This window comes from Accipiter gentilis, chromosome 25 (assembly GCF_929443795.1).
Source record: "Accipiter gentilis chromosome 25, bAccGen1.1, whole genome shotgun sequence".
NCBI classification, from domain to species: domain Eukaryota; kingdom Metazoa; phylum Chordata; class Aves; order Accipitriformes; family Accipitridae; genus Astur; species Astur gentilis.
In genome coordinates, this window is record NC_064904.1 from 5115786 (window position 1) to 5131096 (window position 15311).

A 15311-nucleotide genomic window follows, 5' to 3' on the forward strand; every position below is an offset into this window, starting at 1 on the left:
TGGAGGACTGTCTCCCGTGGGTGGGACCCCACGCTGGAGCAGGGGAAGAGTGTGATCAGCCTTCGCCCTGAGGAGGTGAAGTGGCAGAAAATAACGTGTGATGACCGTAAACCCCATCCCTGTCCCCCTGTGCCACTGGGGGGGCTTGGTGGAGAAATCCGGGAGTGAAGTTGTGCCCGGGAAGAAGGGAGGAGTGGAGGGAAGGTGTTCTGAGATTTCGTTTTATTTCTCATTACCTTGCTCTGGTTGATTTGTAATAAATTGAGTTAATTTTCCCAAACTGAGTCTGTTTTGCCCGTGACAGTAATAGTGAATGATCTCTCCTGTCCTTATCTCGACCCACAAGCTTTTTGTTATATTTTTCTCTCCCCTGTCCAGCTGAGGATGGGGGAGTGATAGAACGGGTTTGGTGGGCACCTGGCGGTCAGCCAGGCTCAACCCATCACATATACCAATTACAAAATCCACAGCAGAAAATATCCCAAACCGGTATTCGTTTACTAGGTATCACCATTCTCAATCTCACCGGTTACATTTACTACCGCCTCCCTCCCACCCTATCCTGAAGAATTGCTACTGACTAGTAGAAGACCATAGAATTGTAAGAGTAGTTGAGTCAGAAGGGACATCCAAATATCATATAGTCCAACCCTCCTACAACGTGCAGTGACATCTTCAACTAGATCAGGTTGGTCAGAGCCCATTCAACCTGACCTTGAATATTTCCAGGGATGGGGCATCTACCTCCTCTCTGGGAAACCTGTTCCAGTGTTTCACTGCTTTCATCGTAAAAAATTTCTTCCTTATATCTAGTCTGAATCTACTCTCTTACTTTAAACCCATTACCCCTCATCCTATTGCAAAGTTTCCCCCCACCTTTCTTATAAGCCCTCTTTAAGGATTGAAAGGCCACAATAAGGTCTCCCCAGAGCCTTCTCTTCTCCAGGCTGAACAACCCCAATCTCTCAAGCGTTTCCTCATAGAAGAGATGTTTAAGCCCTCTGATCATTTCTGTGTCCCTCCTCTGGACCTGCTCCAACAGGTCCATGTCCTTCCTGTGCTGAGGACTCCAGAGCTGGACGCAGTACTCCAGGTGAGGTCTCACCAGAGTGGAGTAGAGGGGTGGCATTACCTTCAACCTGCTGGTCACACTTTTTATGCAGCCCAGGATATACAGCTGGCTTCCTGGGCTGCGAGCACACATTGCCAGCTCATGTCCAGCTTTTCATCCATGAGTACCCCCAAGTCCTTCCCTGCAGGGCTGCTCACAATCCCTTCATCCCCCAGCCTGTATTGATACTGGGGGTTGCCCTGACCCATGTGCAGGACCTTGCACTTGGCCTTGTTGGACCTCATGAGGTTCACATGGGACCACTTCTCAACCTTGTCCACATGCCTCTGGATGGCATCCCGTCTCTCAGGCATGTCAACTCCACCACTCAGCTTGGTGTCATCTGCAAATTTGCTGAGGGTGCGCTCGATTCCACTGTCTGTGTCACTGAAGAAGATGTTAGGCTGGGGGAAGTGAGGGAAGAGACACTGAAGAACCAGACTGCTACATAAGTATCCGAACAGTTTGCTGTCTGATAAGAAAGGTTATTACTTCATTAATTTAGAAGCTTTACCAAGGATTTTGATATTCATTAGCTTACTATGTATGTGATAATTAGATACAATGATACAATTAATTCATCTTTTTTAATTAACAAAGTAACTTACCTGTGATGGCTGCTTCTTCCTAATTTCTAAGTCTGTTGCTCTACAAGAAGCAGCCTTCACTAATGAAGTTGGCTGAGAAGCTATCGCCCTGTCTCAACTGTTCTTGCAGTAAGAGCTGTTTACAAACTCAGATACATTCCAACAGCAAAACTGAACTAAACAGCCCTCAAGGGAAAAAAAGACACAACAGAAAAGCAATCTCCCCCCAAAAACCACTATCTTTTTTTTTTTTTTTTTTAAGAGTTTTTCTAGTTTTCTAACCTACATTAGCTGTTAATAAAGCAACTTATTTGCTTAAGTGCAACAGCATAACTAAAGAAAAAAATAAAAATCACAAACTACAGAGCACAACAGAGAAGGAAAAACATCAGAGGTGAGCTTTACTGATAAATCCAATGCATTGTGGTACCTAACCCCTAGTCTTGAGCTTTGAATTTGGGGTTTGCCTAGTGAACATCTAAAAACAGCGTTCCCTTTTCCGTTACAATCATCAGTTAGGCAGTATTTCACTTGAACCTTACTTTCAGTTTCAAAGCCTAAGCTTCAACCACATGAAGTTTTAGAATATTATTTTGTGCTATTAACTCAGTTGACTAACTTCTAGAAAGTCTTTATGATCTAGAAATATTTAATACCAGCAAATATGAATTAGAATCTTCTAAGAAATAAAAGCACTTGATAATTTCAACATTACATTTTAACTGCTGAACACAGATCTACAGACATGGAAACCCTGAAATTAGCAGAATATCATAACTTGAACACCGTGTTTGACAAAATACTATCTAAAAAAAACCCAACCAACCTTGAATACAATTGAATGCAGACATTTCATCTTCCAGGCTAGAAGCAGACACTAGAGAATGACCTCTTTACTAGACTTACCACAAAAGAGCATTTCTTCTTCTCTACTAAACCTGACACTTGCAGGAAAGACAAATCAGGCCTTATAAGGCTTGACTTGCTTCTCATTACCACATGATTCAACTTATTCCTCACCATTCCAGACAATAACTAGAAAAATATGAATTTGGAGATAGAAACATACTGAAGCATAAACTGGCTCTTTAACTGCCCCAAATCCATCCTTCCGGAGAATCTGATGCTCCATTTGTGCAATTTGTTCCCCCAAAAGGGTTCAATGACTCAAAAATCAGTGACTATTCTACTAGTTAGTTCAGTGAGATTATTTTCATCCAGTAGGTTTTACAGGATCAGGCCCCTTCGTGGTATGAGGCAGTCTTAGGTCTCTGTTACTTGCTTCTGGGAACCAGGCAACAGTAACAGATGTCTGTAACACAAATATATTCTTTATAAAACAGTTAAAAAAATTTAACATATCGCAAAGAAAGTTCTTCTCTATTCAAAGCCAGTATCAATACTGACTCCTAAGTACAGTTCAAGATGCTTACTCTTGCATTTGTCAAAAGCAATTACTTCTTATGTAGGTATTTTTCTCTTGGTACTATTCTAGAATACATTAAGACTATCCAGTCTACTTTATAAAAATACACCAAAAATTTTCATCTTCACTGACCCAATGACTCTATTCAAAGTTAGGTATCTGAAAACTCACCTTAATACAAGCTATGGTTTTAATAAACCCTCCAAAATTATGCAGATTTAGTTATTTTCTAAATTATAGCCTTGAATGAATTTGTAAAGGTAACTGCAAAACATTGGTGCCAGAAAGTAACATCTGAAACCACCTATAAAGAAGGAAATATTGATTTGCAGAATTCTGTTATTTGCCACTGTAATGCAACGTAGCACAGCTGGGGTTTTTTTGTTGGTATAGTAAAACCATTCGGTGCTGTGAAAGGAATGTGTGTATAGGGAAAGACTTGCTCAAAAGAGATTACATAGATACACAATGCTATTTTCACAGATACTTAGAGAACATCAAATGTCCCGATCCGGTAGTCTTAAACAACAAATCTGCAGACTTGTTTACATATATGCATATGGAGGAGACATGCTGATATGGAATACTGCGCCTCTCCCATCAAACTGTTGCGTGGATCCTTCCCCAAAAGCAGAAAAGGTAGTGTGTTGCCCATCACCCCTCACCAGTATAAACACGTTAATGTTTAAATGAAAATTTCAATTAAGAGCTGTTTTTTTGCAAGATGCCCACAGAGGTTTAAGTTCTGCAATCAGTTCTGCTGCTACTGAATCACAGAAACCAATCCACAGAACCTAGGAAACAGCTCAAATCGAGGTCCAAGAATGCGCTCTGTGTTCGCTAGACTGTTCCTCAGTTTAACACATTTCTGAAGGGTCAAACCCAAACATTTAAGAGGAGGGGAGAGCCAGGAGAAGAGAAACAAACAAAAAAATCCCCCATACCCCCATGTTTTTTTAATATTAACCTAAGGTAAGTACATAACCACACAATTTTCAGTGTTGCTTTCCTAAAAATAAATAAATAAAATTAATCCCTTGAGTTTGAGCAAGGTAAAGCAAGCGTAAGCCAAATTTTGACTAAGCCTTCTGCCAGTATTATGGGGTTACTGACATCTAGTCTAAGGAAACAGTGAGGATGCAGACGCCTGCCATGTGGCAGAAGTCATTAACATATGGAATTTAGAAATGTCAAACTATAACTTCTGAATAAAATTTATTAGCTAGTTCCTAAAAGATAGCTGGTAAATATGGCCTCCGATGGGGGAGTTCGCTTTGGCTTGTCAAAATGTTTAGTTACAGGACTAGTAAGCTTTTAATTAAGAGTTTAAGCCTTCAAATTAACCCAACGTAGTTGAACAGAAAAGTTCATTTTGAGGTTACTTCAGTCACCTGGGCTCACAACAAAAGAAGCGATCTGAAACCATGCAGTAAAAATCTAGAAGCACGTAGATATTTTAAGAACAAGGCAGGTCACAGCAGCCTAAAATACCATGTGAGAAACAGGTAAGAAATCAAAGGCTTCTGGTTACACACAAACTCACATGGAAGGTGATCATTCCTAAGAGTTCACTATTGCTCTACTGCAATTCAAGTAGAATACGCTGCAACTAGGAATCACACAGAGAAACTTTTCAGGATTTTAAACAACTGTTACCTTTTTTACTCAAGTGAATAAAAAAAAAAAAAACCAAAAAACAAAACAACCCCCAAAAAACACAAAACCCAACTCCCTGTTTCAAAGCATAATATATCTGATCTGAAAGCAGTTTATGGTATTTCTGTACTATAATAGATTACTCCAAATTGCCTGCAATGACTCTTAAAGTTTAGTGCCTGGGAGCATTAGACATCTCAGATAGCAACACAAATCCTTTATCTGCTCTAAATTCTTTTCTTTTAAGGTGGTGTTAAAAAACCACCAACCCAAGAAAAAAAACACTCCTACAGATAAAAAAAATTGCACTCAAATTCTTATTGCTCCAGTTCCAAATGATAGCTACCTTGGACTTGGCATACTGATTGTGTAGCTCCCTTATCAGAACACCCTGACCCTGCCATAAAATCTCAACCACTTGTAAAGCAGCTACAGAGCTACACCAAGTCACAGCTGCACAATCAAAAGACTGAACTATGTGCTAGTCCACATGGTCAGCCAAATGAACCTCTGGTAATCCTGCTGTTGCTCTATGCACAGCCGAACTGGCCCTTTAACAGGAGTGGGAATTTCCCATACACAGCAGGAACTACTGCTAACATCCCCCACGGCCTCCCCTACTCAGGAAACCGAGCTTTCAACTTCAGGCAGATCCCAAGGTTTTCAGTGAACTTCCTGGAGCAAGTCAGTAAGAACATGCCAGTGTGCACAGGATGAATCTCAGCTCAAACGCTAGGAAAAGCTGGTTTAGAAAAGGAGGAAGGAAGAAGTTTCATTGTGGAAAGAGGAGGAGCTGACAAAGACAATACAAGAACGCAATGGAAACATGGAGGCAGATGGTGTATAGGTCAGGTTCCTAGTACTTGTATGTATTCGATAACTAGAACTAGAACAGTCAACTACTTCATTTAGTTAAAAAGGCATGCAAGGGAACACACAAATTGCATCGTACCTAAAACACAAGTCTGGCATTACCTTTTTTCCAAACCATTTGCTCACATGTAAAAATTACTATATTTGCCTTCAAAATTAGCCCACAAACAATTGATGCTGGGAGTAAACAAAATATAAATCAAATTTTATGATGTGTTTACACAAGCAAGTTAGAAAAACTAGCCTATTAATAGAGTGCACATTTACCCAGGACTGATACTACCTACTAAATTAAGAACTTAAGCCCTGTATATTATTCAATACTCTTGAAGTACGTGTATGCTGTTTAAGTCTAATGTGTGTATCCCACTAAATATACTTCTATGTATTAGGAGCAATTAGTAAGTTTGAGCCAGTTCTGCTTTGATCAGAGTATCTTAGCTATGCAACACAGAGTAATGATTTCATCTTTGCTTTGGGATCATTTTTACCAATTTGTATTTTCCTTCTTACAGATGTTCATTTACAACAAATAAGCTGGCAACAACAGTCCAATGCAGGTTCTAATCAGTCTTAAGCATACATATCCCACAAAGTCAACAAAGGTATTTTAGTCTGAATGGGCTATTTCTTCATAAGCAGAATATGAACTGCAGCTCTTTTGCTTTCTTTTCTAAAAAGAATTAAAAAAAATCAGGAAATTGTTTAGCATGTAGAAGACATGACAGTTTTTAAACATGAGCACTTCAGCCATGTAGACAGCAAGGACTGTACCTACAACAAAATATACTGTAAAGATTACCCTAAACATTTAGTGATAACCTTCTTTTTACCTCCCTCCCTGATGTTGAAATTAAACTATTTCCATTTTGAATGTTTTCTCTGACACTATGAAGTTGGCCAAACTATAAATGCATCTTCTTCAGTGTAAAATAAGTAAAATTAAGTATCAGCTTAATTTTTAAAGCATAATCAAAAAACTACAAAACCCTGAGATTCATGCCGAGCAGAAGCTCAATTATCAAAATCTTGCTCACATGAAAGTTTGACTCCTCCATATCAGTTTATGATCTTTGCTGTAGAGATTATCATACAGTTTGTCAAAACTTTCTCAAACAGTAAGAATTAATGATTCTCAAATTGCCTTTCATCCTAGTTCCTACAACGAAAAAGCCAAATAAAGAGAATTATAAGGTGTGTTGACAGTCACAAGGTACAACTAAACCTACAAGTCACTAGATACTACTTCATTAGATATATAGCTACTGTAAGTCATGCACTGAGAGACTTTACTAACAAAATGGTACATGCTAGATGTTGCAAAGTATACATTTTAAGATCTCCTGTGATCATAGCAGTCATGAACTCGCTTAACCAATAAACAAGACTAGCCCAAACATGTAGCTACAGGGTTAGATACTACCACTTAACCTATATTGTTGTCACATGTTGTCAGAAAATGTGAAGGGAATTGATAATGCATCGTTTTAAATTTACTTACCGGAAGGTCTAGAACGGGTGAAGGACTGAGAACTACCATTCCAATAAAAAAAAAGCATCTCTGAAAATGCTGTTCTGTCCATTGTATTGTCTTTACTACTATAGCAACTGTACTTTGGTAACTGTTGATAGCTTTCCGAATGTCTTGCATAATTCTTGCTAATAACTGGATGTTAGCCATCCAATGACCTTTTAAAAATATATACTAAAAAAACATCATAAAAGTTTTGAACAACAACTTTCACGAGGGGATTGTTTCCAGAAACATCTAAGGAAGGATACATCACAATCATCAGTTTTGAAACTGGAGTACATTGGGCTTCCAGCAATAGATCACTAGATATTCAAATCCATACAAGATTTAGAAGACCTGAACATATTTTGTACACAACACTGTGTATTCACTATGAACCAACTGCCTACTGTGCTTGCACTGGATGGCAATCTTCCATTTCTTTCACTTGGCCTAACATAAATGAACTATGGTTAGCGCCTACTTGCTTTTAGGAATCACATTTGAATTATGCAGCAAAACATTAAGGCAACAGACACAAAGCTAAGCCCAGTTCCTTTTCCGGGTAGCATGAGGAAAGATTGTACCTTCAGACATACACACTTACCATCACTCTCTGCCCTGACTAGCAGGGACATGCCCTTGAGCCTCTCCACGTAGCAAGAGGACACATGGCCTGTGCCTCGATCGTCCCACTGGCGGTCCTCATTTAGCGTGTAAACCTTCACCCTTCGCCGGGTGTCAGTCATCCTGCCGCCTGCCACACCACAGCCACCACTCTGGCTTGCAATTGCTGGAGGAGCAGGAGGCTGGTCGGGGGCTAGGCCCCCCTCAAAGGAGGGGAGCGAGTAAGACGGTAGCAGCCCCACACGGGCACGCCAGGCAAGCTCTTCTTGCTCCTCTTCAGTGCTCCAACGGGATCCTCATTATCGAGGGTAACAGAGGACTGGGGGGCGCAGGGGAAGAGCGGGAACAGGAGAAGAGGTGAAGATGTGGAAGGGGAGCTGCTCCGGGCACAGTCAGGCGCTGCACAAAAGGCGAGCAAGCTTACACAGGGGAGAGTCGCAGAGAGGAGAGAGGCTGTTTGCAGGGTGAAGGGCAGGCAGGAGAGGCGGTGGTGAAGCAGGGATCCTGGAGGAGAAGTGGAAGCAGCGGTGGACAGCAGATGGCACGGGCGGCAACGGACAGCCGGCCCAGGGTGACAGGAGCAGGCGACCCTGGAGGCCGGGGCCCTGGCGAGAGAAGCAGGCGGGAGGCTGGCGAGGCCGGGGTGAAGCAGGCAGGGGGAGGCAGGCGGGAAAGGGGCCGCTCACCCCGGCCTGGAGCTCGGCTCTATTGTGCAGCAGCTGCCCAGGCCCGAAGCCCCTCTCTCGCCGTCCGTCAGCGCGGAGCTTCGAGAAGCCGCCCTCCTTCCCGCCGGGGCTGGCCGGGGCCTGCGGGCACTGCCTGTCCCGCGGCGGGATGAAGCGGACGGGAGGGCTCAGCGCCCCGTCTCCCCCATGAGCTCCCGTCGCAGGCGGCGGCTTCACTCCCAGCCCGACTCCGCCGCCATATTCTTCTTCTTCCTCCTCCTCCTCCTCCTCCTCCCGGTGCTGCGGCGGCTCAGTCCCGACTCCTCAGCGCGCCCTGCGACGTGGCCGCGCTCCAGGCGCTCAGCAGCCCGGCGGCAGAGAGGCGCTCAGCCCTGCGGAGGGGGCGAGCGGCGGCGACGGCACGGCACGGCGCGGCGCGGCGCGGTGCGGTGCAGCGCGGCCCGGAGCAGTGCAGCGCGGCACGGCGCGGCCCGTCCAGCCCGGCCCGGCTCCCACCGGCTCCGTCTCCGCCTCAGTCACTGCGCGGCCGCCATCTTGGTTTCACCTCTCACTGGAGGCGCGGGGTCTCCCAGCCAGCGGCGGCACGGGCCGCCCGCCAGCATTTAAAGGGCCAGCCGCCCCGAGCTGGGCGGCGGGCTGGGGGCGCTCTGCGCCCACGGGCGGGCGCGCCGCCGGGCTCCGCGCGCTGCTGGCCGCCCCACGCAGCACCGGCAGCCCTGCCGCGCGGCAGCGCGCCCAGCACCGCCCCCACGCAGCGCCCTGCCGGGATCGCTCTCGGATCTGCGCGGGCGGGACGCGCGTGGGGCCCTGGCCGGGCCGTTACCGCGGGCGCAGGGAGCGGAGCGGAGGGGCGGCGCGGCCCAGCCCAGAGCCGGCCAGGTCGGCGGGCGCGGCCCAGCCCAGGCCGGCGGCGCCCGCTGCCTGCCGGGGCTCGGCGGCGGCTCTTCCCGCGCTCTGCGCGGCGCCTCGGAGCTCGCCGGCTGCTGCCGGGGCCGGGAGGTGACGGGCACGGCGGCCGCCGCGGCCAGGCGGGGGTCTGCCGGCAGCCGCGCGTGTGCGCGGGCCGGGGCGGCGACACACACGGACACACAGACACGGACACACAGACACGGACACACACCCCCCCCCACCCGCGTCCCAGCGCGGAGGAGAGCGGGGGAGCTGCTGCCGCCCCTCACCTCCCTGGCTTGCCCCTGGGACCGTGTTTCGGGGTGTCTTTGTGAGCACAACTGGACCGCTCCTCTCGCAAAAAGGGGTTCTTTCTTTCTTTTCTTTCTTTCTTTCTTTTCTTTCTTTTCTTTCTTTCTTTCTTTCTTTTCTTTTCTTTTTATTTTCTTCCTCTCGCACGTTGCCGGGTGATCCCGAAGTTAAACAGCTTCTGGCTGAGCGGCTGTGGGATCTCTGTAGGCAGACAGAGGATCTAACTAACAATTGCGATAACAAACGGAAGCTGTCGAGTCTCTGCTTCTGCCACTGCTGCCAACATCTGAACGTGTTTGACAGATTTTCCAAAAATACGCAAAAACACGAGTGCGTTTGGGACCCCACAGACACGCCGCTGCACGAGAGAGTCCGTTTCAGAGTGTATTGTAGATGCATTATGTACGTGGGAACTCACTGCAATTTATATACTGACTTAGATCGATCTATTTTTATTTTATACTTTCAAACAAGTATTGATACTCGTTTATCAAAGTGAGTTATACTGGGGCTGGTTTGAGCCAAAACCACAGATGGCAAGCTTTCACCCCAGACTTAATTACGTGTCACCAGGAAGCCTTCAGTCAAGCACTGTTTCCCTTTCTCCATCTTCCGTTTTGCTTGCCCCATGAGAAGGACAGTGTCTGGCTCCAGAACTGATACCCAGTTTCTTGATGTGCTCAGATGAAGCCGTTCGGCCCTTGCTTTCAGGCCTGGCTCTGACGCCTAAGGACTGGTTAAGAATACAGATGCCTTCAACAGTATTATCGGGGCGTCCATAATGTAGCTGAAGGTATGTTGTGCTCAGCTGTTCTTAGTATGGCATTCTTGGCTCATGCAACGAAAGGTTTGGAAAGATTCAGTTGTCCAAGAACTGCAGATTACAGGCCCCGATGAAGGGAAACTGTCACGCAGCACGTGCACGGAAAGGCGCTCGTCACCTTCGTTTGGTGACCTGTGCAGCCCCCCGAGGGGACGTACCTGGGGAGGTGCTGTGCCAGAATTTCTCTTAGGTGGTTCTGGAGATGGGGTTTTGTGACTTCAAAAAAGATTGACGTCACTTAGAGAAGCCTCTGTGGGACCATTATACTCATTTGCAATTTACGAATTGTACCCTCTTGTGGCCATCAGATTAAGTATAGACCACTGTTCACTGCAGTTTTGATTCTTTCAGGGTTTTCTGTGAATTGAAAACAAGAAGTTCAATCAGATTTCAGTTTGCATAGTTTGCTTTATGAAGATTTGGGTTCAGCTTCTTTTAATTGGCCTTGTATTATTTTGATATCAATCTGAACAATGCTCGGCCCAACAATAGTGCCTACTTGTCAGGTTTTATCCAATTCTCATTATATTTGGCAAGGGGTTTTATTTTTTTCAAACGTTTCCACCTCAGTGAGTCCAGAAGAAACACTGGGCATTGAGGGCAACTTCCCATGCTGGAAAGAAGATGTGAAAGAAAAAAACCCACTCAGTTTATTTTTCTTAGAGTCATGAGTTAGAAGGCAAAAGTGTGTCAGGTCACACCTCAATTCCTTCTCTCCATTTCCAGAAGTCTGATGGACGGTGTCCAGAAGGAAATATCTTCAGGGATCTTGAGAGGCTATTCCTAACTGAGTTAAAAGTTTGGGCTCCCTTAGTTCCTGTAAATAATAAAGGACCTTGCCCTGGCAGAGGTTTTGGCCCACCACAAATTGAGTAATAAATGAGGAAATGGAGTACTGAATACAGTTTTAAACTTCTCATATTCATAGGAAAGTAACTGCATATGGATCAATGTAATAGGAATAAGCCTAAACTGGGTTTACCAGTGAGGGCCTCTTGCACAGCAGACAAGACCGAAGAACAAGATAGCTTTTTCTTTCAGTACCTGCTCATAATTTTGGGAAAGAAAATTACATTGTTATTATGAGGAATTTCAGAACAGACATATAACTTGGAGCTATGCACTAAAGTTTTAACAGAGTTCCTAAAAATCCTAGCTAATTATTTTCTGACAAAAGAAAAATCATATTAGGGAAACTAACAACTTCAGACTTTATTATGGTAAAGATAATTGCTAGAATGAAAGTCAGTGCTTGCCTGAGTATTTAGATATGGCTACATTCAGTATGTGCAAACAAAGTTACTATCCATACTATATATACACACACAGGGACACTGGCTATGTCTTCTTGTTCTGAAGACATACGTTTTGACTTATTCCCAAGAAAGCTGTGGAAAATGAATGACTGAGTGGGAAGAAAAATTACATAGCAAAACTCTATCAAAGTAGGGGGAGTCTATAAAGAAGCAGACGTCTATACAGAAGTCAGGATATTGTGATCAAGAAAGAGGGGAGATTCAGAAAAGTACGTTTCTAGTTTAGTGGGGAAATGAACACAGCAGTTTGAGGTAAATACATGCAAGAAGTAGAAAAATGGCAAACCTAGCAGTCATTACAAGTTATAAAGCATATAAAAATGGATGAGAATGTCAAGGAATATGCATGGCTGGTAGTTTTAGGAACAGCTCAAATTTTCTAAATCTTAACACTCTTATAGGCCTATTATATCTGGATTTTATAAAAATGTTGATACTGATACAAAAAAGTAGAACTGTTTAATAAATAAATTTGTTCTATACTTGAAAGATTGTGTGATGTATTTGTATCATATAATGATGACTAAGTGCCTTCCTGGTCATTATTAAGAAGGATATTGAACAACTATTTGTAGAAAGAAATATTTTAAAGTACACAAGTCCTAAAGAACTTGAGAGTCCCAAAGGAGTTTGTATGTGTGATCTCAGGAAGCATGAAACCATATTAATTTTTAATAAAGCTGAAATTATTGCAGAAATTCTGCAAGAGGGGAAGACTGACTATAAGTATTCAAATCGGACAAGTGAGAACACATAATAATAGACTGATTTATCTGACATCAATCACAGACAATAAATGCTGATACAGGATGCAATAAGGAATTACAAGGTGGGAATATAGCAGTAGCAGCTGATGTGGCTTTATGGAAAAAAAATTGTTCAATTTCTTGTTAAATTACAAAGTTGCTCGTAAGGATAATGGTGCAGGTACAATATACTTGGATAGTTCTCGGGTATTTTTCTGAAAGGTCAACATTGTATTCTATGAAGAAAGCTTGCGCTGCATGGGTCAGATATGAGGTGACCAGCATAGCTCAAAAGGTATTATCAATCAGTGGAGATGATTCTAAATGATTGTGCAGAAATCAAGAGTAGGACTGATGCTGTTTAGAATTTGTAGTAATGATTAGAAAGTCAACGTAAAATCTCTGTGAATAAAAACTGCATGACTTGGAGGGCCTGGAAGAAGTATACACACAGCTGGGGAGAGATTGGTCAGAAACAGGCAGATTCACCTGCTGAAGGTTCTGATAGAGCAGAAGGAATGGCTTAGCCTGAGACAGCTGGGAAGGTTACTGGCAGCTGCTTCTGGCTTATTCCAGCTTTACAAATGTCTGTGAGCTCATAAGCATCTCCCAGTCATCACTGCATTTTTTAGGCAAACAATGACACTTTAACTTAAAATTCTGAGCTGTAAACGGTGTTGATTCAAGAGCTGATGGATGAGTTGCTCAGGCAGCCTGGGGGGGTGGTGGGGGCGGCACCATGCTCAGCTAGGAATGGCTTGGTTGTGCTCTGACTTACACCTCCTAAATGGGACCATTCAGATACAGCCAAATCCAAGGTCACACCTATGGGAATAAATAGTAAGGCAGCTCTGAAATAAGCTAGGCTGCTGTGATGGGTTGACCCTGGCTGGACGCCAGGTGCCCACCAAAGCCGTTCTATCACTCCCCCATCCTCAGCTGGACAGGGGAGAGAAAGATATAACAAAAAGCTTGCGGGTCGAGATAAGGACAGGAGAGATCATTCACCAATTACCGTCACGGGCAAAACAGACTCAATTTGGGAAAATTAACTCAATTTATTACAAATCAACCAGAGCAAGGTAATGAGAAATAAAATGAAATCTCAGAACACCTTCCCTCCACTCCTCCCTTCTTCCCGGGCACAACTTCACTCCCGGATTTCTCCACCAAGCCCCCCCAGTGGCACAGGGGGACAGGGATGGGGTTTACGGTCATCACACGTTATTTTCTGCCACTTCACCTCCTCAGGGCGAAGGCTGATCACACTCTTCCCCTGCTCCAGCATGGGGTCCCACCCACGGGAGACAGTCCTCCACGAACTCCTCCAACGTGGGCCATTCCCACGGGCTGCAGTTCTTCACAAACTGCTCCAGCATGGGTCCATTCCACGGTGTGCAGTCCTTCAGGAGCACACTGCTCCAGCGTGGGTCCCCCACGGGGTCACAAATCCTGCCAGAAAGCCTGCTCCGTGGGCTCCTCTCTCCACAGATCCGCAGGTCCTGCCAGGAGCCTGCTCGAGCACGGGGTTCCCACGGGGTCACAGCCTCCTTCGGGAACCCACCTGCTCCGGCGTGGGGTCCTCCACGGGCTACAGGTGGATATCTGCCCCACCGTGGACCTCCCTGGACTGCAGGGGGACAGCCTGCCTCACCAGGGTCTTCACCACGGGCTGCAGGGGAATCTTCGCTCCGGCGCCTGGAGCATCTCCTCCCCCTCCTTCTGCACTGACCTTGGCGTCTGTAGAGTTGTTTCTCTTACGTGTTCTCTCTCCTTTCTCCGGCGGCTGTTTCTCCCCATCCCAACTTTTTTCCTTCTTAAAAATGTTATCACAGAGGCGTTACCACTATCGCTGATTGGCTCGGCCTTGGCCGGCAGCAGGTCCGTCTTAGAGCCGGCTGGTATGGGCTCGGTCTCTCTCGAACACAGGGGAAGCTTCCAGCAGCTTCTCACAGAAGTCATCCCTGTAACCCCCGCCCCCCCCCCACTCCCAAAACCTTGCCACACAAAACCAATACAGCAACTCAACATAAACTTCATATATCATGCTGTGTCTATAAGATCTAATACCTTTTGGGTATAGTGTAAGCTAGCAAGCTGTGGAAGAATGTGACATCAGGACTAAAAGTGAATTTAATGCCATGTTCTATAATTCTGGTGTCCTCACTGTCAATAGATTTTAAGAAATTGAAAAGGGTCAGAAAGGACTGTTCTGAAGAGCTTTATTTTTTTTTGCACACCCATTTGTTGCACTTCAACGTCTTGGATTCCTGCAGCATGCACTGTTTTGCAGCATACCCTATGAATCATGTCTCAGATGCTGCTGCTCAGTTTTCACATCCTGCCATGGATGCCCTAGAAGCAGTAGAGCCCTGTTCGTCTACCTGAACCACAAACCTGAACCTGTGTAGGTCAGCAGTTAAAATTCTGTGACTCTTCCTCCTATGTAATGTGCATACGAATCCCCTCAATATAAATGTTATCTCTTTTCTTTCAATCAATATCGCTGTCTGAACTTTCACAGTGCTGAAAAGACCCTCATCTTCCAAGCAGAGCTTCCTTTTAAAAATTCCATGCAACTGCATAGTCGTGCAAAGGCTGCATTTTTAAATTCCTGTATGCCTATCTGGAAATGCTACACTTTATCTAAATATGTAGGCCTCATCATCAAAGACTGAAGAATTTCAAAGCACTGCTGAAGCAATTGGATGCAGATAACATGCCTGAGTCATTTGTTTTGTCCAATA

At 44.9% G+C, this 15311-nt stretch overlaps 1 protein-coding gene across 4 annotated transcripts in view; it reads right to left on the minus strand.

The window, feature by feature from the left end:
- PPP4R3A (protein phosphatase 4 regulatory subunit 3A) overlaps nt 1-8895 on the minus strand; it is a 48808-nt gene extending 39913 nt beyond the window's left edge. For 2 of the 4 annotated variants that reach the window (XM_049828387.1, XM_049828384.1), the window contains exon 1: nt 7774-8895. In XM_049828387.1, coding sequence (XP_049684344.1) covers nt 7774-7915 — 142 coding nt within the window. In that variant the 5' untranslated portion in view covers nt 7916-8895. Of the gene's footprint in view, nt 1-2767; nt 3011-7773 lie in introns of all 4 variants that reach the window. The other 2 variants (XM_049828386.1, XM_049828385.1) reach the window with 2 other exon arrangements.
- Between the last annotated feature and the right edge of the window lie 6416 nt (nt 8896-15311).